The sequence below is a fragment of the Anguilla rostrata genome, chromosome 4 (assembly GCF_018555375.3).
Source record: "Anguilla rostrata isolate EN2019 chromosome 4, ASM1855537v3, whole genome shotgun sequence".
Taxonomy (NCBI): Eukaryota; Metazoa; Chordata; class Actinopteri; order Anguilliformes; family Anguillidae; genus Anguilla; species Anguilla rostrata.
The window spans coordinates 23,112,514-23,137,753 of record NC_057936.1 but is presented as its reverse complement, the minus strand read 5'-3'; the positions used below and the strand labels follow the sequence as shown (position 1 = coordinate 23,137,753).

Here is a 25,240-nt window from a genome sequence, read left to right as displayed (position 1 = left end):
CGATGTTCCATATCAGCTGATTATGTTTTGAGTTTGAATGATTGCCTTTATTTTACAGAAAGTGTCTTCACCCCAGTTTACATAAAAAAGAACATTAGATTTAATACAAGTAATGGTAAAGATCATTAATGCATTCAAATGCAATATGCATATCCCACAAAAATAAAAAATATATATTCCAGGGTAAATTGGCATACGTTTCACAGTAAATGTCCATTTCTCTCTCTCTCTCTCTCTCTCTCTCTTTCTCTCTCTCTCTCTCTCTCTCTATATATATATATATATATATATCATTTAGGTGATAAAAAGCTACACGGTAGCTAAATTGTGTGTACTGTAAATCTATGTACAGTACACAATAACTGCTAAGCATCCCTTTTATATTATAATTAGTGATGCCTCCCACACAATCCCTGTAAGTCACTTTCTTGAACTTGTTTCGATTTCAGGCATGATTTCACTTTAGTAATTCTACAGTACCCCCAGGCATCAGCTGGTAGACATTTGTCAGCTATGTCACTGGGAAACCAGATCTTGTAATTTTGTATCTATGCATGTATGCAACCAAATGCTTTATTTGACACTTGCACGATGCTGTCAACCTTTGTCATTATAATGTCCCCATACAGTCATATATTTAATTTACATATTATTTAACATGATAAATTAAATGTGTCTGCTACTGAATTTTGACAATGCTAAGTGCATAACAAAAACTGAAACATTAACTGAAAGAAACTGGAACAGTTTGTCCAGAGGCATCATAAATCAGTCCCACAATTCATTGTAATCTTGTAGTAGACACAAGTAGCAATTTAGAGCTACCACTTAAATATGTAGCTGAGGTCCACAATAAAGCCCTAGCCTTGCATGCATTTAAATACATACTGAACTGGAGGTAAACTGTGTCTGTCCTCTTCTGTGATTATTGCAATACATTCACTGACTTTTGCATCTAAGTTAGGAATCATTCATAGTTAAGTATTTTCAAATCAATACCTATCTGTGCATAGGTTGCTAATTAAGTGAAATTACAGTCCAATTAGCTTAACTACAAAAGTCATGTAAAAATCACTGAAACCTCTTTCTACAAACAAGCCTATCAGCGTGTAAAGGACTTTACAAAATGTTACAGCAAGATTTCAGCAGTCAAAAATACATCAAACAAAGTCTTGTTTCTTCTGAACAAAGGCCCTCAGTCTGCAGTTTCTCTCTCACATGAGGTCATTTGGTACAAACCAATCAAAGAGGAAGTGGTACCCAGAAGTCCCACCAGCCAATTAGGGAAGTGTCCTGCCCACAGGAAACCAGGCGGCATCCAGTGAATGGCAATGCTCAGGTCTGCCATGCTGCTGAGAATATTGAGTACTTCTGCTCGCACCTGGTGCTGGGCTTCAGAGCGCCTGCTGACATGTGCCTCGCTGGAGGGGGGAAAAACACTGATGCAAATTGAAAGAAAACACAGCTTTAACTCACATTTGGCATTCAAGTGTTTTGAAGATTAATATTCCCATTCCAAAAATGTTATTACCAAGTTATAATCACTGTTTTATAGTTATAATTCACCTTTCAAGAACAATCGTCAATAACCATACTGTAGCAATGAACATTTGCTGACACCACAGCAAAAATCCTATAACCAGACATACAGCATTTAATCACACGCCAAGCTCACCAAGGAAGAATTCCACAGAAAATCCATTTTGGATTTTGCTGTTCCTTATACCCTCCTTTTTAGTGAAGTGATGAACAGTATTACATACCCGCTGTCAATCTGTCTAGTCCCCTCAGTTTTCTTCAGTCTTCTCTTTAGCAGCAGAAGCACTCGGACAGATCTGGGGGGGAAATGGTATTTTATTTGGGATGTACAGTATTCAGCCGTCTGTATGTCAGTGTTGTCGCGCCAGGTTCAGGATCAGGTTAGTGTGTGTTTTACCTCAGAATTCCAAGTAGTAGAGAGAGGCCCCACAGAAAAGTGCTTAAGGTCCACCACTTGTCAGACTTCACTCTGATGAGCTCGGCATCAGCAGCCCATGCAACGTGCTCACAAGGGTAGTACAGCTGGTCAGCCACATTAGTTAGCACGGACATCCAGCGCAACCCAAGGTCTGCCTCCTGAGTGCACAGAAGAGCGCTCACATTTGGCTACGCCCTGAGAACAACTCACTGCCATTTTTGTCCTGACGGCTTAGTTCTTCGTTAGTATTTACATCAATTAGTCAAATACTGTACAAATAGTTTTAAAATTATTATTTCGCTAAATGTATGTGTTGTGAACAGTTTACTTGCCGTGCCCCCTAAACCATAACTCCTGGAGTAGGCGAACATAGACAGGTCATCAAAGAGTCGCAGTACAGTACGGCAGTGGCTAAGCTGGGCCGAGAACAGCAAGAGACTCTTCCCCATCTCTGAAGATCCAGCGGTCTTCTGAGAAATGACTCCGCCAACAAGTTGGGACCCATAGCAAAGTGTCCGTATCTAAAACAGATATACGGATAGTGAGTTCTTGTTTTTTTATCACTGCTAATACTCAGAAGTGTCATGATCTTAATACATATGCACACACCTAGTATGTACAAATAAATTGTCAAATCAAAGATATGCTCACACACATACACATAAAAAACTTACCACTTTATCTCTTCCCCTGTAGGACTCAAGAACAGTGATTAACGACTGCACGGGGTCATTCATAGCTACCGACTTACTAACCTGTACGCTAACTAGCCCAATGTATGTCAAAAATAAGAGGCAAGTACGACCAAGTTTCGCAAATAAATAAATAAATAAAACCAACGGACAACTACTTGCTAAAAGTACAAATGTAACTTATAGCCAGCTAAATTCAAGTTGGTAGCTAAGTTCTGCTAGCCAGCGGACTTTGACGCTGGACGATACATTAAAGCGAATGCTGCAACCCAAACCTTCAAGACAACATTTTCTCACCAGTCAGTTTTCTCACTTAAATGAAAATGGACCATAACTGAGTAATAACCATTTGACTGGTACATCAGCTGTAATGTTAGTCAGTTTAATTCCCATTAATATGCAGGATTTAGTCTACATGAAAAGCTCAAGTACAGAGTGTTTCCGCCTGGCACTGACAGATTGGAAGTGTCGCAGAATTGACGTCAGAATTTGACTACCAATAAGACAACAGTTAAAGCCTGATTGACAGCACTTTCATCAAATAGCGTATACTTGGGCGGAAGGTTTTAGAAAAAGACGAGTACGCGCATAGAAGAGTACGCGCAGTCTCTGCTCTGAACCACAGAACAACAGGTGATCTCTCGTTAGCGGCTGTTCGTTATTGTACCAGTACAAGAGTGGTGGGGCTTGTGCAAATCATGATCATACCCGCTGTTTTAGGTCTCTAGCCTGTGAAACTATTCGGGAATTACATTAAAGCCAGTTAGTTAATTGGAAAACAAAGCATACATTTGTCTGGCACTGCAGAACTTCCATTCCAACCATGGACAAATAATGTGTAAATGATTACACAGGTGACCCAGACGTAATTGCTCATTTTGAAAACCCCAGGCAGCAGGAACAGTGCTGAGTTACGGTCCAACCCCAAATACCAAAGGGTCCTTGTTCTCTTAATAAGGGTACCATAGTCTTGCTGTTTACTAGATCTGACACTCACCAGTTCACAGCCTCATCACCTTTGTCCAGTAAACATGAATATGTGGAGTCCTCAAAGTTGAAATAACTACATTCATGAATAATAATTTAAAAAAAATATTTTCCAGAATGAATCAGAACCATTTGCAAAACCATCCATAACTAGTTAAATCAAACATTTCATAAGTATAATAAAATGTTAAATTACTTTAATAATGCAATATTGAATTAATATGTTATGCGGTAGATAGAACTTTAGGAAGAATGCTTGTCTCAGCTTGAACCAGAGATTGTCAGTTCTGAAGATGCTCCAGTGCACCCTAAGAGGCATGTGCCATGCCATATGGCTATAACATGATTCTCAAAGGATGACAACTCATGATCAAGAAACACTGTTTTCACATGATGCAATGTCCATATGGAAGGTTCTCAGATCTGTCAGGTATATGGACCACAGGAGACATGTGAGTAAAACCTTTATTTGCGCATGTATTTTAACTATTTAGAGCAAAAAAGTAAACAATAAGCACTGTACAAAACAAACAGAGTGAAACTGAAAGCCCAACATTTTATTTACAAATTGTAAAAAACCTCAAGAGATTCAAGTTTCTTTTGAGCGCTTGCTTTTCTATGCACCAGATTGAACTAATGGCTATTTAGAAATTCCTCTCTGGAAGAAATAAATATTTTCTCAGGTTAGACTTCATCCCATTTACAACTACTGTCTTCAGGACCAGGGTTTCTGATCTGTGCTGGAATCGTTGTCATATACAACTGTATCACAGAGAGAGAAACAAGACAGGAAAAAAGATACAGATATTTAACCACAGTCAAATAGTATGATTACTAGGTTGTAATTATTTTTGACACTATTTCCATTTAAAATACAGACTGTACTGACTATTAGCATCCCTATATAATTTATAATTTTTAATGTCAAACAACTGAAGGGAAATAAGTCACAGGGATCGTTTAAAAAATGAATCCACTTTAAAACCAGTTACAAACCTGCTAGGCTATCAACGTCATCATAAACTTCCCCTTCCCTGTAATAAAAGTTACAGAGTGAAAAACATTTCCTATTAACATGAGGCAAGAATGTGCATACTTTATGAGGAAGATGTGAATCTAGACAGCTATGATACTTCTCTATCCAGGAATTACAGTGGAGAGATGACTCATTCACTAACAGGATACTGCATGTAACTAGGAATATCATCATCTGGCTATTAGTAAATTAAGCGGCTGTTTTAAATGCGATAATCTGATTACTTTCTAGATGATTATATCTCATGGAACTATTTTCTTCCTTTCTGAGAATAATGACATCCTCTCAGGTCATGATTAGTCTATAGGCTATAAAGGCTGGTTACTGGGTTACTGACAGTTTGGAATTTGTCACTGAGTGAGATGAGATACTTACATGTGTAGGAGGACAGACCGTGGCACATATCCATCTGTAAAAAAAGAAGAAATAAAGGTAAGAGGGAAAATATATTTTTAAATAAATGCTTTAGACTAGTGTTTCTCAAACATGGCCCTGAGAAACCCACAGTGCATGCTGATGTTCACTTCAGCAACATATTTTCATAATTTACTAATATACATTACAGTCCTGTGCCCAGTGCATGCTGGGATAGGCTCCAGCCCCCACCCCCATAGCCTGGGCATAGATATTGAATCAGTGGATGCGTGGATGGATTGACATTTCAGCCCCTTCAACAATTTTGTAATGCAGACAGCCATTCAACTAGGGTGAAAAGTTGTTAGAGTAATGAGTTCATATCAGAAGCTATGACTTGGTATTTAAACAATAAGAAATTAGCTTAGTTGAAACTGAAACTGCTGGACTGTATTTGTGCAAAAAGTGAATAGTAGTAACAAAAGCTGTTGAATAAAAAAACTATTTCAGTTTTATTTTATATCACAAACACTGTTGTGAAGGCCTAGACATTTACTGGAAAATTAAAGCAATTGGATCAGGAGATATATTTTGGTCTTGTCCAAATAAGTTTGTGACCAATGAAAATGGAATAAAAAATCTCCATGAAATGTTATGCAGGTTCTTGACAGAAGAGGGCAACCATTCACATACATTTCCCCTGCTGGTTGCGGCACAATGCCTTCTTGTCGTTGATGAACTGAATGACTTCCAGGATCTCTCCACGATTTAAGGATAGATCCTTTCCACCTCCCTTTTTGACGCTGTTGTTGGGATCAACCATCATGTGGCAGATGACAGTTATAGGCCCTTCAAACTGTTGACATAAACAAACACATTGCATTTAATATTGGTCTCATTTTATGATATTATCCTCATTGGTCTCATTGACTGAAATCCATGACTGTCCATCCAAAGAACCCATAACACTGTTTTGTGCCCATAATACTATTTATTACAGCATATTGTGTACTTTCAATATTTTATACACGTTGTACATAGTATGTATAAGAGAATGGTCAAAGTAATTTTCAAACCTCTTTCAAATAGAAACTTTTCTCTGATCAGTAAAATATCAAAATGACTGGTTATAGGACATGTTAAAGTTCTCACTTTAAGCCATTACACTGGTAAAGAGAAATTGTACCTATATGAAACATTTGTCTACAGAACAAAATAAGAATTAAAATCAACAGTTCACCTTAAACTTTTTTCTAAATTCTTTCTCTTCCTTTTCCTGTTTTTTGGCTTTTTTGGGATCTAGGCTGGAAAATAAAAATACAGTAGTTATCTGTGTTAATAGCACTGTGTAACAACATATTTTAAATATCTGTATTAAGCATATACTGGCATTTGTCTACATACAAATTTATTTTTTCACATACACATTCACCCATTCAACAACACACAAAAAAAGCATTTTACTGTTACTGTGTACCTAATCATTCACTTTTGTTGCTTTAGAAAATATTGTAGAAATGAAACCCACAAACTGAACAAACCCAGAAGGTGACTCATATAGTCACTTTCAAAAGTGTCATTAAAGTGCAACATTCCAACACAGCACATTTTATCTTATAATTGAGATTATTTTATTATTTGTACACATTTTTCAGTTCCTTTTTCAATGTACCAGGCTGAAAGCAGTACAGTGTCTATTTGAAGCTTATACTGGAACAAAGCTACATGACTGAAGTCATGATTGCTTTCCACCTGATGGTTGATGTTAAGGTGCTACATTAATCATTAAAATAAAATATATATAATTATTCCATAATCATAATGCCTTCTTTTAAAAAATATATATAATTAAGCAATACCATGCCAGAAAGAGCAATATATTTACTTGACATAGATGATGAATTGCTTTGTATGGGTATGTTTTTGGTGCTAATGAATGTATTATATAGGGTAAGACTAACAGAATCAACTACACAAGGGCAGACTGAGGTACCTTGGCTCTGGAGGGGGAGGTGGGAACTCATCCGGTATCTGCTGCACATCATCATACACATCTTCTGTGAGGAAGAAAAAAGATGCTATTAAAAGCTTGAATCTTTACAATTCTTATGCATGAAGGACCCACTGTCAGCCCCACTTACCATTGTCCAAATCAGTGCTGCTGTAAAAGGAAAAAAAAACCAATTAATTCCACTAGCAGACAACTGGTTTTCTATATAAATAACCTTAACTGGGTAATGCTCTGGTTAAGGAGCAACTGAGGGAGGGCTACATTGTAATCCTCTGCAATTCTAATTTACCAGATACGACAGGACTGTAATAACCTGTTCAATTGTTGTGAGGAGCCCACATCATCGTAGAAGTCATCGTCTTGTGCAGGAGGTGGTGGGGGGAAAGAGGCGTCTGCCGCTTTACAAAGGAAGCTTCGCTTCACTTCCTCATAGTCCAGGTCCACACACGTATTGTTGATGTACCCATCTGCATGTCAAAATTGAAAAGCCATGGCTCTGTAACATCCTTTGCATCATACAAAATCCATGAGAACAGATATGGTTTATATTCACATCACTGCCACATCCGCAGCCATATGCATCCTGTTTCCAGCTGACATCTTTTCTCCACCACGTTCTGTTTTATTTATACAGGTTCGGAATCAGGCTCCATATGTACTGCACCTACTGAAGTGTGTTTATACAGTGTTGACCATAACTAGGTAGAAGTTCATATAAAGCATTGGTAACTTCAAAATCTGGTTTCTGATTTTCACATCATCAGAAAATGCATACACACAAATTATATGTATGAATTAACTTATACATACAAGAGCTCATGACAGAGAGAGTCAGCAATGCATGTACAAGGGCGTTAGAAACTGCAAATTCCTTCGTTTAGCAATATGAATTTTAGACAGTTGATTCTTGGCTCTGTGGATTTCGGTATTTCACACAGCGGGCATGATTGCAGTTATACAGTATACAATATTTAGTCAGTCATGCCTATTATGTCAGCTTCGTTGCCATACAGGCAGACAGAAACAAGAAGTTGCAAATATGTTTATGGTGAAAGATAACCCGCTATTACATTTCCACACATTATAATTAGAACTATACAATACTATACTTGGACTGAAACCAGTGGGGAATGCTGTGTATTTCATAGCCAGCAGGCTAATTGGTAGTTTACATGTAAAATCTGTTGTTTGAGTGCATGATTTGAGAAGCCATGAAACTACAGGCAAAAGCAGTATTGCCAGAGTGAAACGGGCTTAACTCACAGGTGCCACTGAGTGTGCGGGCAAGCCATTTGCCCTCTGGGTTGTTCTTGACCCGGATGATCTCTATAGTGTCACCCTGCCGCACAGACAGATCATTCTTGCCCCCTTGCCAGTCGTGTCGAACCTTGGCTATATGCAAGACCTCCACTGGCTCAGTCAACTACAAAAGAGCAGAGTACAAGATTTTCATGAATATTGCACTTTTCAATACAGAAGGCATAGACGTAGATTTAGAACACGTGCATTTGTGCCCGCCAATAAAAACATGAAAGAAGCAGAGGACTTTTAAATTGATGCAGAAAAGGCACAAATTGGTGCATAAAAATTCACCAGAATGCAGGAAATGAAGTGTTTGATGCTCAAAATTTAACGGGGGAGGACCCCCAGACCCCCCGCTTAATGTGTCCCTCCCAATGTTCAAACGAAACCTACGCCACTGACAGAAGGTAACACATTTTCCATTTACCTTAAAAAAATTAGCTGTGTGCCAATGTTTTCGACAGATATTAATATTAGGCAAGCAGAAAAACACTATTTTTACGGGATATTTTGAGTCTGGAATGAATGAGATAAAAGATCTTTTGGTAATTTTGCCATGCTGAAGAAGGGCCGTTTTGCCAGAAACCTCTTTCTTTTCATGGTAGTATGGTCCTTCATCTCATTCATTTTATATTTTATGTAGGATCAGCACCAATTGTCATGCAATATATTGAGTTGAGTGTGTTTCTTTTAGAAATTCCATATTTTGGGTCTGGGACATTTTAAGGCAGGTGACAGTGAGCAGTATGGTAGCCCACCTTAAATTTCTTTCTGTATTCATTCTCTTTCTTTTGTTTCACCCTCTGGTCTTTATTTTTCAGCTCAAGCTGGTCCTTCTTTTTCTTGACCTTGCTGATGGGATTGGATGACTCCTCAGGTCTAGTGCATTTGAGAAGATGTAAAAAAAATGGCTTTACATTAACTCTTGCTCTTCCTGTGTTAGTCCTGAGCACTGGTCTTGTTGCCCTGGTTGGTGACCAATATTGTTATGCAAAGACATAAGACCTAAACCTTTTTGATGTTCACATACATACACTTTTCCCTCCTCTGTCTACATTAGTACATGGTATGGAAGAACAGGATCATGTATCATAGTATCCAATGCATAAAGATAATACTTACTCATCAATAGGTTCATAAATTTCACTTTCACCACTTTCCTTTTGGGAAAACAGAGACAGATGATATAACAGATTAAGCCTAACCAGCGTTTCATGGATTTAAGGAAGTCAAACAGAAATCAAAATACTTATGCAGAAATAAAAACATAAGAAGGTAGAAAACTTAAAAACAATAGCCAAGTGATAAAAATCCCCTTAATGATTTACAAGAATTGTTGATGAAGGAGAAGGAAGAGGGGGAGGAAAGAGCAGTACACAGTCAGCTACGAACTACAAAGCTACAGTCATTTGTTGCATGAAGAGGTGTTTCATGAAGCAAAGCAACAATGCTGTTGCAACCTCTCAGTTCCCAGTTAAATAATGCTACATACATGATACAATGATTTAACCAGAACACGCAGATGTTCAGGTCGCATTGCAGCACGTCTCTGAACACACTGTCAGAAATGCCTGATGCTCACCTCATCTCCTTGTGTGGAACCATGGTCAGTCCAGGAGTCTGTAAATGCAGTTACATTGTATCTACAAAATATTTCTGATCTATCAGAAAATACAGAATTATGCCTAAGTTAGACCCGAGTTAAACTAAAACCAAATGACAGTTAGACATTGGGGCCTGGATTATGTTCTGACATCTATTGTATGGCATTTCTCATGTTAAGCAGTAGTTAAGTGCTAAACATAAGACACAATATTTGAGAAATGCATATCATTTTACATAAATTACAGAATAATCTTAATTATGCTTATCTTGACACATTTTTACTTTATTTAAAATTCTGTATTTCAAATGCGGGGCATGGCAGGCGATGGCTATAAACAATGACTACCAGTTTTCAGAAAGCTGAACTGAACATATGTTATTATTATTCAGTTATTACTATTATTTGGTAGACTGATTAATAAAAAATCTATAATGACAATACAAAGGAATAAAGAAAATTATTGTTAAATTGTTAAACTGTACACTGCATTAGTAATGCTGCATAAGTAGACCTGCAGATTCAAGATACAGGAGCTTCATAGGGAAACTTTAAGATGAACAGAGCGATACTCTTGTATCATCTGAACAAACAAGCACTAATTTTTTACCCTCCCTTCACACCTTACCATCTCTACTTCCTGGATATTTTGGTGGAGGGGGTGGGGGAGGTGGAAGCACATCTATGTCATCATAAGTGTCCTGGTCATCCTCATCAAGACTTCAGAAAGAAAATCATCATAGAAAAATACAGTGAGGAGAGAGAAAATAAGTTCGTAATGATTAATGATTTTTAAAAATAAAGTGAGCCTTTTTCTTCCCATTAGTTTAAGCACAACAAAAGTACAATGGGCAACATCAAAAAACTTGAAACTGAAAAGCCTTTCTTTGCGGTTGAGTTTTCTTGGTTCCTTTACTTACTACCCTCTAAACGTGAAAGACTGCCTATATAGTGCGCCTGAGTGCATTGCCATTGCTACTGTGAAAAATGCATAAAGAATTACTTGAATACATGTGAATAACTATTTGATCCTTGTAAAGGAATTTCATGACCTCATTATTTTGGTCTGCTGTAAATTACAACAACTATCAATCTCTTAGGCTGGGATTCAATCAACATTTAACCCTAACGTTGAATAACAATTAAAAAGGAAGGTTTGGCAAGTTAGTTTCAATGATCCCTAAATTTGCTAAACTGTGTTTATGAAAAATCTTGCTTTTAAAAGTGCAACATGTCAAAGTTAACAATAAATATTGAATAAATACAAGATGCAGCTGGCATAACCATTAACAGTACTGATAAACACATAATATTTTTCTGCCTTCATGTTGTATGCTTCATGTACTGTAGTTCACAAATGTCGAAAAACAGGGAGCAGAGCAGGTAGCTGAGCATTTCTTTGGATATTCATGAAGAATGATTTTTTTATGTCATCCAACATATCAGCAACTGCAAATACTGCCTTGTTGAAAAGGCAGGTCAATGACATACGTAATGACATTTCAATTCTTACAGCGCTGATAAAAGACAAGGAGTGCAAAGGCAGATTCAGTATTCAAATTTCAGCATTGTTTTCCTCTTTGTGTAACTGTGTCATTTCAGTACCCTGTTTAGATCTTTTTGGCTGATAAAAATTCTGCATATGAACAAGCTAAAGTGTAACACTGCAGGAAGCTGCAAGCCTCTGCTACCAAACAAACATCAGAAACAAGCTCAGTGTGAAACAAAAGGCAAAACGGAAGATGCCTCTGTTTTATCCACCCACATATCCCCAGTATATAAGAGCCCTGAAAACGCGAGGCTGGGCGTTTAAATGTAAAATCTGACAAGACAAAAAAATCCCCATCTTGGTTCCAATGAAGTTTGAAAGAAATGTAAATCAGAACAATTGCTGTCAGTATGCTCTACGGGTTTACAGAAAAATGCCTGGGCAACTGTAGGCAGCACAATCTTTATAACCCCATTTCCCATGAGATTATAGGGTTAATTAGGGTCAAATATTCCTGAAGAGGCTTCCAAAAGCACTCAGAGGGAGAGCAGCTGGACAATGTCACATTATCCTAAACCCTTAAATAGATGACTATATGAGAAACTTCCTGTCACCCAAATGCCCCAAGTAGTCATCTGGTCAGCATCTCATGGAACGGTAACTCACACAGTGGAGTGTTGCTGGTGTAGACTGCTGGGTTTTGCTGGGAGCCTTGGTGGACCTGATGGACTAGTTGACCCAGGAAGGGACGGACTGCTGCCACCTGAGAAGGAAAACAAACCCTCAGAAACACAGAAGGACCTGTATGCCTTTGTCAGCTCTGTGGCAGGTAGCTTTGTAGTAATGTAGGTCTCCTTTAGGAATGTCTCCAATCTGGATGTTACAAATAATTTGCTTCAATATGAATAAAAATTGGACAGTCTTTCACCACGCAAAGGGCAAGTATGTCCTTGTCTTACAGGAATAGAGGTGCTGGAGACATTTATACTTATACGTATTATAGTATAAAAGAGGCACATACAGTATTTAATATAGAACTGATATAAAAAGTGAAAGATTTTTTACAACTTATACAGAATAAGATAACTGGTAAAGTACGACTAGTAAAGTAAGATGCCATCAAATTTAGAAATATTTCAAATATGACATTATCTGATGAAAGCTTGAAGGTAAATATTTAAAAGGAATTATTTTGATTATTTTTGTCAACAAGAAATGTACTACGTTCACAAAGTTTACATACTCCAGTGATTTAGCCTCCATTATGACCTAAAACTTTTTTGCATTAACTTTTCCATGGTTGTTATTGCACACAGAAGCCTTAAAACATTACTGCCATTATTGCCAAGATAGAAAAACTTCATCGTATCAGCACAGTGATATTTTGGTCAAGTAAATACATCTATAATAAAAAGGAAAGTATCTGTCTTTAGTTGTCAGTCCAAGAGATATCACGGAAATTTCTGCAACATCCTAATTACAGGCCATGAATTTCCATAAAGCAATATTTCTACTTCATGGGAAAAATAGAGGTAGGCAGCAATACAACAGAACAGAGAGGCATACCATGAATCTTCCCTGGCGTTGGAAGTCTAGGCATTGGGGTGAAAGCAGGAGCTTTCCTGAAATTGTCCAGATTGACGTAAGGCGGACGTTTGGGTTTGAGGGGCCTGGGTCCCTCAGGGGGAAGGTTCCTCCTGAGGGGGGGGACTTCGGTCATGCTCCTCTGGCTGCGCAGTAAGGTGATGACAGGAGAGGCCGGCTTGGGTACGGTCCCGTCTGACCCAGGAAGCTGCCTCAGCATCTTGTTTTGTAACAGCTCCCCCGTTGCTTTGGCCCTCCCTGGCTTTTCTGTGCCTGGCGAGGCCGTTCTTTGCTCTTGGGAGCCGATGTGGTGAGACGGCGGCGGTCTTGGGAAGACGCCCAGTGGAGAAAGGTTTCTTACAGTGGTTGGACCCCCAGGATCAGCCATGGGGGGCCTGGGGAACCTGTACAAGTCTGAAGGGGAGCGAACTCCTGGCAGCGGTTTGGGACCAGTGGGCGATGCCTTGGGTCTGACAGCTCCATTGACGTTCGAGTTGAATGCCATCGGCGTTCCTGCTCTCCCGACTCCTGGCAGCAAGGTCCTCGGGGGACCGCCTCCTCCAACAGCAGCCATCTCAGCCTTAGCATGAAACCTAGCCCTCAAGGCCTTGACGTCCACACTCTCCTCCTGCCAGAGAAGAGTGAGAAGCTGAACTGCTCAGCTTTTCATCAGGAAGCAACAGATGAGGAAGCAGCTACATCAACCCCCTCCCCTTAAACCACCGCTCAAATTCATCAGAGAAAGTGAAAGTCAACCCACATAACTCATAGCTCAGAAGAAGGCAATGGAACCATACTAACAGCAAGAACTCCACTAGAAAAGCCAGACAATGTCTTGCTTAAAGACTACCTTAGTCAAATTACAGTACTTAGTGCAGCACGAGCAGAGGAAATATGTGCACGAGTTAGCACGTTTTTTGTAAGTGTTGCTATCAGGCCAAGATGATAAATCACACTGAAACAGACTTCTTTTGTACACACGAGGAACACATAAACCAAAAAGATTTTTTTAGCTGTTTCGCTCATGACTATTTCTAAGGTTCATTGTTACTTTTAGCCTTGGTAAAAAAAAATGTCAGTGACATGCCTTTGATCACTGAACATTCTGTGACAAAACAGTAAAGGGCTATGCTAGTGCTTTGGGTCAGTTCAATTGGGTTAAATTTTTTTTATATTTCCATGCCTTTCATACTTTTACTACTCACTACTCTCTCTTCACAGTGCATTTTATCTATTTAAACATATTGCAGAAGAATGTAACACTAACAGATGACAGTTTCATCAAATTCATTTTAACCTAAAACTGTTAGAAGGGGTAAAAGCAAGCTGTGCATACCTGTAAACAAAGTGGTATACATATCTTTCATAACATGGCAGAAATATTACAAGACTGCCTGATGTAGTGGCAACCACAGGACCTGAGAGAGAAAACATCTAAAAAGAAAGTAGCAGTTTCTCTGAAAAAATGAGGTCACAGGTTTAACAGTAAAAGAGCCTGCCACTGAATTTGTCTTTATAGCTTGGCTCCTTCAAATAGAAAGTGAGACAAGTAGGAATGTTTTCTTTCTAAGGGCACACAAGTAATTCTGGGAATCTAACACAAGGAAGAATTTCCCCCCCAAATCATGGCCTTACTCTTGTTAAATATCTCGGTTTAACAATTACATAAGTCTAATTTAAACAATCAGACAAGCAGGAAGCACCCATAACCACACAAATGCATGTACACACCTATCACCTTTAACAACGGTAGCCATGGTGACAGCAGTCATAACGTTTCCCATTTGACCAATAAGATACATGCATTTGCTTCTAGAGAACTTTTTCCCCAGGCACAGGAAACAAGCAAGGTCTTTCTTATCTCCACCACACAATACATAGAGAGGATAGCACGGTTTTGCAAATGCTTGCTTACTCAAAGCACTTGCTACCCTTTTTAACCTATGTATCTAGACTAAGAACAGTTTCAAAAGTTAACAACCCTGTGAACCGGACAAGCTGTGGAGAATGGGACCGATAATTGGGTATATTTGGGTAGTATTACACAACAGTTCCAGTAATTAAATTTCCAGATTTCTGGTGAACTACATACACTCTTTCCAGTATTATCTTGTCTAAAATGGAAAGAATCTCATGCCCGGTTATAATGTACGGTAATATTTGTAAAGAGCATAAAAACTCATATGGAGTCTGATTCAGTTAAGAGAGGGGAGCACAGGGTTAAAACGGTGGGGATAGCACAGAATTCTACATAATTATGCAAAAATGAACACAGTGTACAACAAGTCTATTCATGTTCACAGAGCTTCCCACAGAATTATTCAAATCTGCAGATAAACATGGATCATGGAGCATACATTGCTCAGACAAACCAATGTTAATAATAAACTACAAGTGTTGTAGAAGTACAGAAATAATTATTGTAAAAAAATATACATGTTAAACTGGATTGGGCAATGATAAGAGATGACATTGGTCATATTGAGTGTATGATGGATTATCCATACATTTAAGGCAATTTTTCTTTGCTTGCTTTCAACAAAGTAGAATGAGTGCATTTCAGCCTTGCATAAAAATAAGAACCTTGTGCATCTTATCCATCTAAATATGTAATAGAAAGGCAAAACTGTTGTGTATTGATTTACTGAAAACTTATTCCCATTATACACGGAATTCCTAGTAATATTTCCAACACCAACATTGACATAAGATTGGTCCTACAGGTCACTTAAACCAGTTGTAATCAAGCTACCTGCGAATTTGTTTGAGTTAACAGTTCAACATAAATGAGAACCTAGAAATTAACGTGCATAATATGTGTTGTGTCATTGTGTGACAATTTCGCAGAAATCACATGACAGTATTAAATATTTTTCCAGGTAGCTTAAACTGTTCATGTTAAATGATCCATTAAACGGTATCAACAGCCAAGTATGCATTCCATCACAAGGAAACAGGTGTGTTACGAAGTAGGCAAACAAAAATGTGCGCATTACCTCAGTGACCAAACAAATGTATTTAGTTGCTATTTCTGTGCGATTACTGTAAGCGACCGAAGCACAATAATCTCAAGTCATTGTGTGCTAGGCCATTTTAAGAATTATGAGAGAAACAGCACGAGCCACCTCCTGCTCACACTACTATCAGTACTGTCGGAGCACACGGTTAACAGTTACCACGGGTAGCTTTGGGCACACAATTTAATTCCTTTTCCTGCGGAATATTAAATATGCACTGCCACAAATGGTTTAATGCTTATATATCCAGCGCGCTTAGCTGATGTTCATTGCTAGAGATTGTCGATGGAGACTGATATATAGAACTAAATTGCATGAAGTCACCTACCAATTCCACCCCGTCACCTTGTTTTTATTCGTTACCCGACAAAGCGAATACGCGCCTCAAGGGGCACTGTCTTACCATATCTTTTCGTGTATTCCTAGTTATCCCGAGTATTCAAGGAGTTTGACTTCAATTCAGCTGTTATTTTGGCAAGTCATTCTCATATCTGCGACCTCGCAGAGAGTAGTTCCGCATTACTGATAAACTGACCTACATTGCCACAAATAGCTAGTGTGAGCTGTGGCTATTGCCACGTCAGGATGCGTAAGTATTTTAGAAGGTCTGCTGTTTTGCTGCAAGGTATGGAGAACTTAGATATTTAAATGTACATCAATACGTTTCAGAGGAGTACTATTTTTCCAAATTGATTAGATACGGAATTTGTACAGAATTATTTTTTTTCTATCGTTGAACTTGAACTCGCCAGTAAATCCAGTACTCTTATTTTAATACAAAGCATGGATGAGAAACAAATGTTTCTTATCGAAATAGATATGACATCACATGGCCCATATGTTGTATAATGGTTTATTGTACACAAATGGTGTTAAGTGCATTTTCCTTATATTATTTGGATACACCCATACCCTTAAAAGGCAATGTCAACGGTTGCTTGTTTTAGTGGTCTTCACGGCATGTTAACGTATTTCTTTCCAGCAGAAATGGGTCTTTCATGATGGTACTTCCTTCACTCATAGAGCAGTTGTAGTCACTCACTGGTTTCTGATACAGTCTGAAGACTCACATCTCCAGAAATCCCATCTCCATTCCCTCCTTTTGTATTAATTTGGTTGTGGTATTTTGTTTATTGTACATTGTATTGTGTATGGCTTTATATTTCTATTATAATAGCTTGTTATAGATGAATTTGTACTTGGTTCCTGCTTAACAAAAACTATGTGCACTACTGCTTTAGTGATAGATAGATAGATAGGTAGATAGATAGATAGATAGACAGGTTCAGAATATGTTGCTTCCATTTTTGAAAGCAATATCATGATTCCTATAAAAAGGGATGAATAGTTCTTCTTAAGCATCACTGGTGAATGGACGGATGACCTACAAAAAAGCAGAGGACATAGTAAGTTAATTAAGTGCACAAATTAAATGTCAAATGAATGACACATCTCAAAATTTGACTCCAGAACATCAGCTTTCAATGTTTGAATTTGTATATAAGACTACAGTCATCTTTCAAAAGACTCCTTCACATCGTATGAGCTTTAGTCTGTATATCTTTTAAACTCCAACCTGAACTCACAGTTTTACTGGGCTTGGAAGGTTGTGCTGGTGAGCAGGTCTGGGATTTCTTCTCTTCCAGCGGGATGGAAATTGACAGCAGCAGTGGGATAAGCAGATTGTGCTTGGCCCCACACGGCTCCTGGTGATGTCATCACACCAGGTGATTGGGCCCCAGGGCCCAACTGTGGCACCAGGTTGGGCTGAACCCAGCTTGACCCAGTCTGCTGAGTGCTCCAGGGTCCAGTGGCATCCCAGGGCCCATTAAAACTGGGGTACGGGGCCCCAAGATGCCCTTGTGGGCCCCAGGCTGTAGCAGACGATACAGTGAAGGGTGTGACCCCTAGTGTCTGGCCAGGAAAGGCAGGGGGTGTTTGGGGAGAAGCCCAGGGGTTCTGCGATTGACATCCTTTAAGAAGTTCAAAACTGCATTAAAATGATGTGTCACAAAAAACATTACTTTATATGTTAAATCAGTTTGAAATGATTAGGGCTCAGGTTTTGTGAACTATAATATCAAAACAATAAATTAAATAATTTATTAATCCATTACATTTAGGCATTTAGCATTAAGACTCTTACCCAGTAGGTTTTACTGAAGTTATGCAAGACTAATGCAAATATAGCTAACTGTTGAGTCATGTAGTTTACATGGCTTTTTCACTTTCAAAAGTTGTACACAGATGCCTCACCTGGTGGACTCAAGTGGTAAGCAGGTGTAGTTGGTGAGATGGGGGCTTGGGTCTCACAGGGAGGGGCAAATAAATCTGTGAGCTCATCATGGGACTGCGACTGAAGACCAGACACAACGGTATTCAAAAGTATAAAATCTTATACTTCAAGCATACATCAAGCATGCTATTGCCTTCACAAGGGATATCACCTAATCTGGCTAAATATTTCAGTTGTGATCAGGTTAAGAGTTTTTATTCTGTTTCACAAGGGCTGAACCAGGCCTTTAGGGGTTCAGTCAACAAAATACTTATATCTGATGGCTGGGTCTATTCCCTCAGTAATTAACTATGGCAAATTGACTGCAAATTAATTTGACTGTATCCAGCAGTTTTTGTGTGTGATGAAGTACATTTCAGATATTTACAGAAGTGCCTGACACCCTACTGTCTTTACAATGCCTGGTGTTTGGTTATACTGGTTTAAAGCAAGAACACACTTTAACACCAAAGCAGGTATTACTGCAATTGTATGCCTCCAGAGGCTGTGTTTCTCTGTATCACCTTATTATTCTTGAACAAAGTTAAATATTGGAATGTTCCTGTGGCACATTCAACCTGAGATAACTTTGTTCAGGGAAATATGCACTAACATGATGTAAAAACAGATATGTAAGTTTATAATTGTGAAGAAACAGTATAAAAGGAATCAGTTCATATATACAGGCTCTGAAAACAAAATATCACTCACTGTATAAGCTCTTTTAGAGTTAGGCCACTTGGAGGGAATTTTCTTGCTATAGACATTTAAATCTCTCTGAATGTGCTGATAGTATAGTAGCCATCACAAAGCGAACAGCTCATCTGAAATTTACATTTGTAAATATCTAAAATGTCATTCATTGTGCATCAAATCTAGCTTGTCCAATCGAAAACACACAGAAAAACAAATATAAACAAAAAAAAAACATTTAAAAAGGGAGGCATCTTATCAACATTTTCCCACAACCTTCCCTCTTCCCAAGAAAGAGGAAGTTCCATAACCAGATTTTGAGAAGCTATGTTAATATTAAACAAAAATCAGCCCAGGAAGCAACATGTCACAGTTTCCCTTGAACTGGATATAATCATTCATTTGCCTGACCTTCTGAGGAGTGACCACTTGTTCGTCCAGAAGCAGAGAATTTCCATTCTGCAAGTGGTAGATATTAAAGGTATAGATCAGCAACTTATTCCAATCATCCATCCAACCATTCATTATCTATACCCGTTTATCCAGGGCAGGGTCAAGGGGGGAGGTGGGGTGGGGGTGGTGCTGGAACCTATCCCAGCATGCATTGGGCAAGCGACAGGAATACACCCAGGACAGGCTGCCAGTCTATCGCAGGGCACTTATTCCAATCATCGCAGTCAAAATAATGCTTTACCACAGCCTTTTTGACTCATGCTTCAACAGTCAAACGAATGGCTTCCTTGAGGCATTCTTGGAGAAATTGAGAACCCAGAATAAATTTGTAATTCACCTGTGTTTGTGGAGTCTCTGGGACTCGTTCCACTTGGGCCATAATCTGGCAAACATCTCTGATGTCCTCAATGACAGGGTCAGCCTATTGTAACAGAATTATGAATTGGATTATGCAGGCAAATTGCACAGAGTGCAATTAAAATATAAGAAAATGTATGGGGCTATATTCCATTTAACCACTCACTTTGTGTGGTTCATTCAGAAATCTGGCTGAATTTTATGAAAATACTTTCATTTATAACTGCACGGGTTGTAAACTAAGACCGTGGTGTATTTTAACCAACATCCAAAAACAATTAATGCAGTTCAAAGGAAGAACCGTTCTTCATCATAAATTTATAAATCAGCTCTGCCAACCCCACTGATTTACTGCAATTTGGTGCATCTGATTAACTTTTACAGAAATGTCAAAAGTACCTTTTCAGTAAACAATTTTTTTTTTTATCACAAGGGATGTGGACCTACCTGACCACATAGCTCATAGACTACAAATGCAGATGTTCAGATAAATGAAGTAAGGCACAATTCTGAAACTACCAAGCTAGTTGTGAGATAAGTTAGCTATCTATTGAAATGACATAACTCAATAAAGCAATATTGAACCTCAGTAAAGATAATGAGGTTATGAACCTTAGGCCTGACACACACTCCTGCAAGGGCAGGATGAACAGCCAACAGAAATGTTAGATTGGGCAGTTGGTGCCACAGTGCAGAGAACAGGAAGATTTAGGCAGTATGTTTGCCCATAACCAAAGTTCTTACTGCATTGGCCATCTTGATGAAAAACAGCTTGAAGCCCCCGTTGTGACCATGGATGTATGAGAAAGCCCTCGGGTCAGAATCATCCTTTTTCAAAGAGCTGATCTTCTCAATCTCATGTTCATGTTCCACTACCTGTGGTGCAGACATAGTTATAGTTTATTAGCATCATGGTTTATGACATCCTGCTATACCAGCCAGGGTTAACACATTTCCTAAAAGGAGTTCTCATACATTAACAGAACAACTGGTAAACTATTTCACATGGCATATCACTTTGAAACAGGTCCTCACAAGTAAGTACATGCACAAGAGTGTGTTAGAGAGCCCACTCTGTAAAGTAAACATCATTTTATCAAAATTTGTTCTCCTCACTGTTTATCAAACTTTGTTCTACTCACTGTTTATCAAAATTTGTTCTACTCACTGTTTATCAAACTTTGTTCTACTCACTGTTTATCAAAATTTGTTCTGCTCAGTGTTTATCAAAATTTGTTCTACTCACTGTTTATCAAACTTTGTTCTACTGACTGTTAATCAAACTTTGTTCTACTGATTGTTTAAAGTGAAAGAAAATAGGCATTTTCAGTAAACAGTTATATCACAAACAATTACTATTTAGTTAGATTAATTACTAGTTTAGTTACTATTAGTTAGATGACTAGATTAGTTATGACTTAAGTTATGAAACTGACTTAAACCATCTTAGTTGACACTCTGTTCTGTAGTTCTTTGTGCCACGATTGTTCTACAATAATATTTCACAATTCTTCAGCAGATCCTTGGTATTCTACTTTATTCAACATGTCAAAACATAATCAATGACCACTGACCCTGGAAAGGGCGCGTGTTGCTGCATTTTTCATTTTGCATGTAGTGTACGTTCCCAAATGAATTTGCAAACACTGTATACACAGCCAAAAGTATTTATTTCCCATTCAGTTTCCTGGACTGCAATGGTGCAGTATTCCAGACTAAATAATGAAAATGTACCCCCAAAATATTTGAACAACAGTGCGTATTTTGGTTAGCTAAGGGCACATTTGTTATTTCCCTTCAACAAACTCTCATCAAAACCAGCAAAAACAAGTTAAACATGTATTTCAGTTGCAATGGCTTGTGCTTCACCTCATCTTCTTCAAGAAGGGAGAAAACCACACACTCCACTATCTTATACACATCTTGATACAGCCTCTCAGTTCTGTTGGACAGCACAGCTTCCCCAGCTGTGTAGCTGTGCTTCCGCAAAATAAACCTCCCTTGACAGGATCTCCCAGTGTGGAGAAACGCCACTTACCCCTGTCCTTTCGTCTACAATTCTCACGCCTGTGGTGGACACTTTGAGCCAGACCCTCTGCTTGTGCTGTCCCTGTCGCCTCCCAGCAGCCTCCCAGCCCTGGGACAAGAGATCCACAGATTTAGTAGTAGATTCAATGCCCACCCCCACCCTCCATCCACCATGTATATTCCCAATGTACTCTTTTAATTATTCACAAACAAATGCAAAACCAACATACAGTTTATTTCTCATCGTGAAATACAGTTAGCCATCATAGGCTTTATGAAATATTAAGCACAAAGTCAAGAGGTATATCATTGGTATCATCACTTCATGTTCAGGGGGCTGTAGACTCTGTTACTGTCAGTGAAGCAGCTAGTGGAGTCCCTAGTGGCATGCATGTCCATGTTCACTCAGGTTACCTTGAGCTTCATCATGGAGTCCAAACACATCTTGTCCCCCTGGGGCCCAGTAACCTCATCCTGCCCAATGAGCTTGGCCTTGTAGCGCACCCCATCTCCTTGGAAACGTGAGGCCAAGTGTTCTGCCGTCTTCTCGGTAACAGGGACAGAAACTGGCAGCAAAAGTATGTTAACACAGCAAGTAATAGGAGAGAATACCATGTGAGCTCTTCACTAATTCTCTTAACAGCTCATTAAATTCAGACGCATCAAGAAAAGAGAACTCTGCTCTCATTGGTTAATGCCTAACCTGCTTCTCAAGCACTTTTGTTGCACACAGTAATAACAGAACGCTTAATCTTTATGTTTTGGTGTGCTCTATGGACACAAAACAGATTTGAGTAAATTGTTTTTCATAGTTTTTAATGTTTGGATGAGCATACAGCTGGGTAGGCCTACCAGGAGGCAATGAATTTTCAGACATATCAAAGCAAATAAAGTCAAAAATAGCAATCTTGAAAAAATTTAAAATAAAGAAAATTGTTTACATATCACATTGTAATTGATTATACTTTCCCTTTCCCTGAACTCCCTAGATCAGTGGTTACCAACCTTGATCCCGGAAGTCTACCATCCCACTGGTTACCAACCCTGTTCCTGGAAGTCTAACATCCATCCAAGTCTACCATAGGTTTTCATTTCAATCCTAATTTTGCACACCTGATTCTAATCATTAGCAGCTCAACAAGATCTCTTGCTATTGAATGAGGTGTGCTTTGTTAGGGTTGGCGTGAAAACATACAGGAAGGTATATCTCCAGGAACCACTTAGATGCCACAAAGAAAATGGACAAATAATCATGCCATGTGGCATACACTAGCTGCTCATTCAAGTTCATTTAATAAAGACTGTGAACTACTGGTGAAAAGATATGAAACCTTTGGATAAAATACAAGATGAATATAGCTGCGCTGAAAGGTCAGATTCAAGCAATTATGACTCTGGGAACGGGCTCTCACATAGCTCTGCATTTTCTCACCTTTCTTGATGGAACGCCAGGTCTTAATGGGGATCTGGGTCTGAACTGGACTGCTCACAGTTAGCTTGGTAGGCTCCTGTTCTCCGTCCATGGTGTTAAAGGTGGTACAGTATGTGTACACCTGCTGTTTCTGAAAATTCTAACAGATGGTGCTTCCACAGTGTTTCTTCTGAAAATGAACCTAGTAGGTAAAGGCATTGAAGAAATTGTCAAATCAGCATATGCATTATAATGTGAAAAATAACTTGGATGATGTGCATCATTTTTGTGGATTTACAAAGAAAAAAGGCATGTACACTGGCACAGAGAATGTCTCATTGTTACTTACCTGCTAACAGCTTTGTCCTCTCTGTCCTACCTGTAGTAAGCCTTGGGAATTGTGAGCTTCTTTTGGCCAAAGGTCAAAGCAGATGTCTGACTCGTGACCTATTAATGTTCCATCTGACAACAGGAAGATTATAAGTGTTTTTCTCTTCTTCAAGTGCTCTATAAAGTAAATCATTTTCAATGGCTTTCAACAGAATGAACATTTATGAATAAAATGGCCTGCAGTTTGACATAAATTAAGAACAATTTGTCAGATTTGTAAGTGAATGGAAAAGGAGAATATGGCAAAGATCTAACTCGAGGCAAATTTTCATGTTGATGTGTATGAACTTCTTTTTTACTACTAGGTAAATTCTAAAGAACATTAACCTGGTGTAACAGGGAGTAACTGGAGCTCTTTGCCCAGGTGGAATGTGAAAGCATCTTTTTTACAGCAAAAACCTTGTTTGACTGCTCATAAAACATTTTAAACCACCTCTTAGCTCTGGGATTAGCGTTTAATTTTGCATAATGTGAAAGGACAGCATTTCCTCACACCGAGGGGCAAGTATTAATTAACCCCTGGTTAATAAAGGTGAGTGTGAAAAGCTAGGAAACGTCTGGGTTTGGGACAGAATCAGATCAGCTTCAATTCCTGTGTAAATGTTTTCTAACTCACGCGTGATGGTAGGGAAAGATTGTAGAGTGCAATCTAGTGTAATAGAATAGTGGCAGTGGAGTTTGAGAGCTGGCAGAAAACGCATACAGATCTCCGTATTTACTGTAGCTAGTCATTTTTATTTCTTTCCAATGGAGTTGTTTGTATAGTGGCCTGAGCCAGAATTGTTCTGTAGCTCAGCAGAGACACATATTATTCTGAACAAGGTGAATGAACAAACCATGAGGTCAGTCCAAGAACTCGAGGTTCATTCGGGCAGCAGGGCTGAACTTGAAAGAAAAAACAGCCAAGAGGACATACTCCAGAACGTACAAGTTCATTTGTTTTGATTACATGTTTCTTTTCATAAATGCATGCTATCTTGAAACAACAGACTGCAGTCTGTTAGTCTTTGTTGTTTTAAGATATTTTGACAACTTTGAATTCCTGAATCACTATGGAGATCGGCACCAATTTTTCCTTTCTCTCTTAGCCTGACGTCTTACCCTCATCGTGATCCTCACCAGGGATATTTTCATACCTTTGAATTTGAGTCCTTAAGCTCTGAAAAGGTTGTGCGTGGAATATGTGGTTTGTGCAAATAAATCATGGAAGTAAGCACGGCATTAGGAGTGGGATCTGACTGCTAATATGGGCCCCATTTGTCTCTGAAATGTAGCAGGCACGTTACAGAATGAAGTCACCTGAACTACCCCCTGAAAAAAAGTTATTCTATTCTATTCTATTCTATACAATCTTTGCACAAGGGAGAATTCTCTTATAGGCTGGGTCGCCAAGGTCAGGTTGAATCTGGCAGTAGCAGCTTCACAGATTCAGAGAAAATGCAAGACTGCAAATAACCGCAAGATGCATTTTCCAAGGTCAGCACAGCCAACCCGTTCACAGCCTGCTTTTGCAGTACTACTTTGTTTTTAGCTGCAGAAACCACAGGAGTCACTGAGAGACTTAAAGTCATTTTCTGTACCACCCTGTCAAACCTTCCCCT

At 38.8% G+C, this 25,240-nt stretch overlaps 3 protein-coding genes across 7 annotated transcripts; all 3 read right to left on the bottom strand.

The window, feature by feature from the left end:
* Nucleotides 1-20: 20 nt before the first annotated feature.
* On the bottom strand, nt 21-3,129 carry pex11g (peroxisomal biogenesis factor 11 gamma). 4 transcript variants are annotated; one of them, XM_064331511.1, is made up of 6 exons: nt 2,947-3,129; nt 2,632-2,647; nt 2,290-2,478; nt 1,937-2,115; nt 1,764-1,835; nt 21-1,439 (listed from the first exon to the last, which is right to left on the bottom strand). In XM_064331511.1, the coding sequence occupies exons 1-6, from the start codon at nt 3,009-3,011 to the stop codon at nt 1,196-1,198; spliced, it is 765 nt and encodes a 254-aa protein (XP_064187581.1). In that variant the 5' UTR covers nt 3,012-3,129; the 3' UTR covers nt 21-1,195. The 4 variants fall into 4 exon arrangements, with proteins under 4 accessions (XP_064187581.1, XP_064187583.1, XP_064187582.1 ...); XM_064331513.1 differs by having other exon boundaries at nt 21-1,421; nt 2,947-3,126; XM_064331512.1 differs by having other exon boundaries at nt 2,632-3,128.
* A 958-nt stretch (nt 3,130-4,087) lies between these two features.
* On the bottom strand, nt 4,088-16,384 carry si:ch73-40i7.2 (FYN-binding protein 1). Its single transcript, XM_064331501.1, has 16 exons — nt 16,361-16,384; nt 12,998-13,643; nt 12,098-12,194; nt 10,571-10,662; nt 9,922-9,959; nt 9,462-9,499; nt 9,098-9,218; nt 8,301-8,460; nt 7,351-7,504; nt 7,168-7,187; nt 7,020-7,083; nt 6,267-6,330; nt 5,720-5,882; nt 5,048-5,081; nt 4,633-4,670; nt 4,088-4,398 (listed from the first exon to the last, which is right to left on the bottom strand). Exons 2-16 carry the CDS (start codon nt 13,587-13,589, stop codon nt 4,352-4,354), a joined length of 1,722 nt encoding a protein of 573 aa, XP_064187571.1. The 5' UTR covers nt 13,590-13,643; nt 16,361-16,384; the 3' UTR covers nt 4,088-4,351.
* Nucleotides 16,385-16,869: 485 nt separating this feature from the next.
* Nucleotides 16,870-23,742, bottom strand: LOC135252882 (disabled homolog 1-like). 2 transcript variants are annotated; one of them, XM_064331502.1, is made up of 10 exons: nt 23,599-23,742; nt 23,271-23,451; nt 22,253-22,404; nt 21,849-21,947; nt 20,555-20,686; nt 19,791-19,874; nt 19,412-19,459; nt 18,289-18,388; nt 17,619-18,005; nt 16,870-17,416 (listed from the first exon to the last, which is right to left on the bottom strand). In XM_064331502.1, the coding sequence occupies exons 2-9, from the start codon at nt 23,359-23,361 to the stop codon at nt 17,623-17,625; spliced, it is 1,089 nt and encodes a 362-aa protein (XP_064187572.1). In that variant the 5' UTR covers nt 23,362-23,451; nt 23,599-23,742; the 3' UTR covers nt 16,870-17,416; nt 17,619-17,622. The 2 variants fall into 2 exon arrangements, with proteins under 2 accessions (XP_064187572.1, XP_064187573.1); XM_064331503.1 differs by having other exon boundaries at nt 23,271-23,439; nt 23,599-23,703.
* Nucleotides 23,743-25,240: the final 1,498 nt, after the last annotated feature.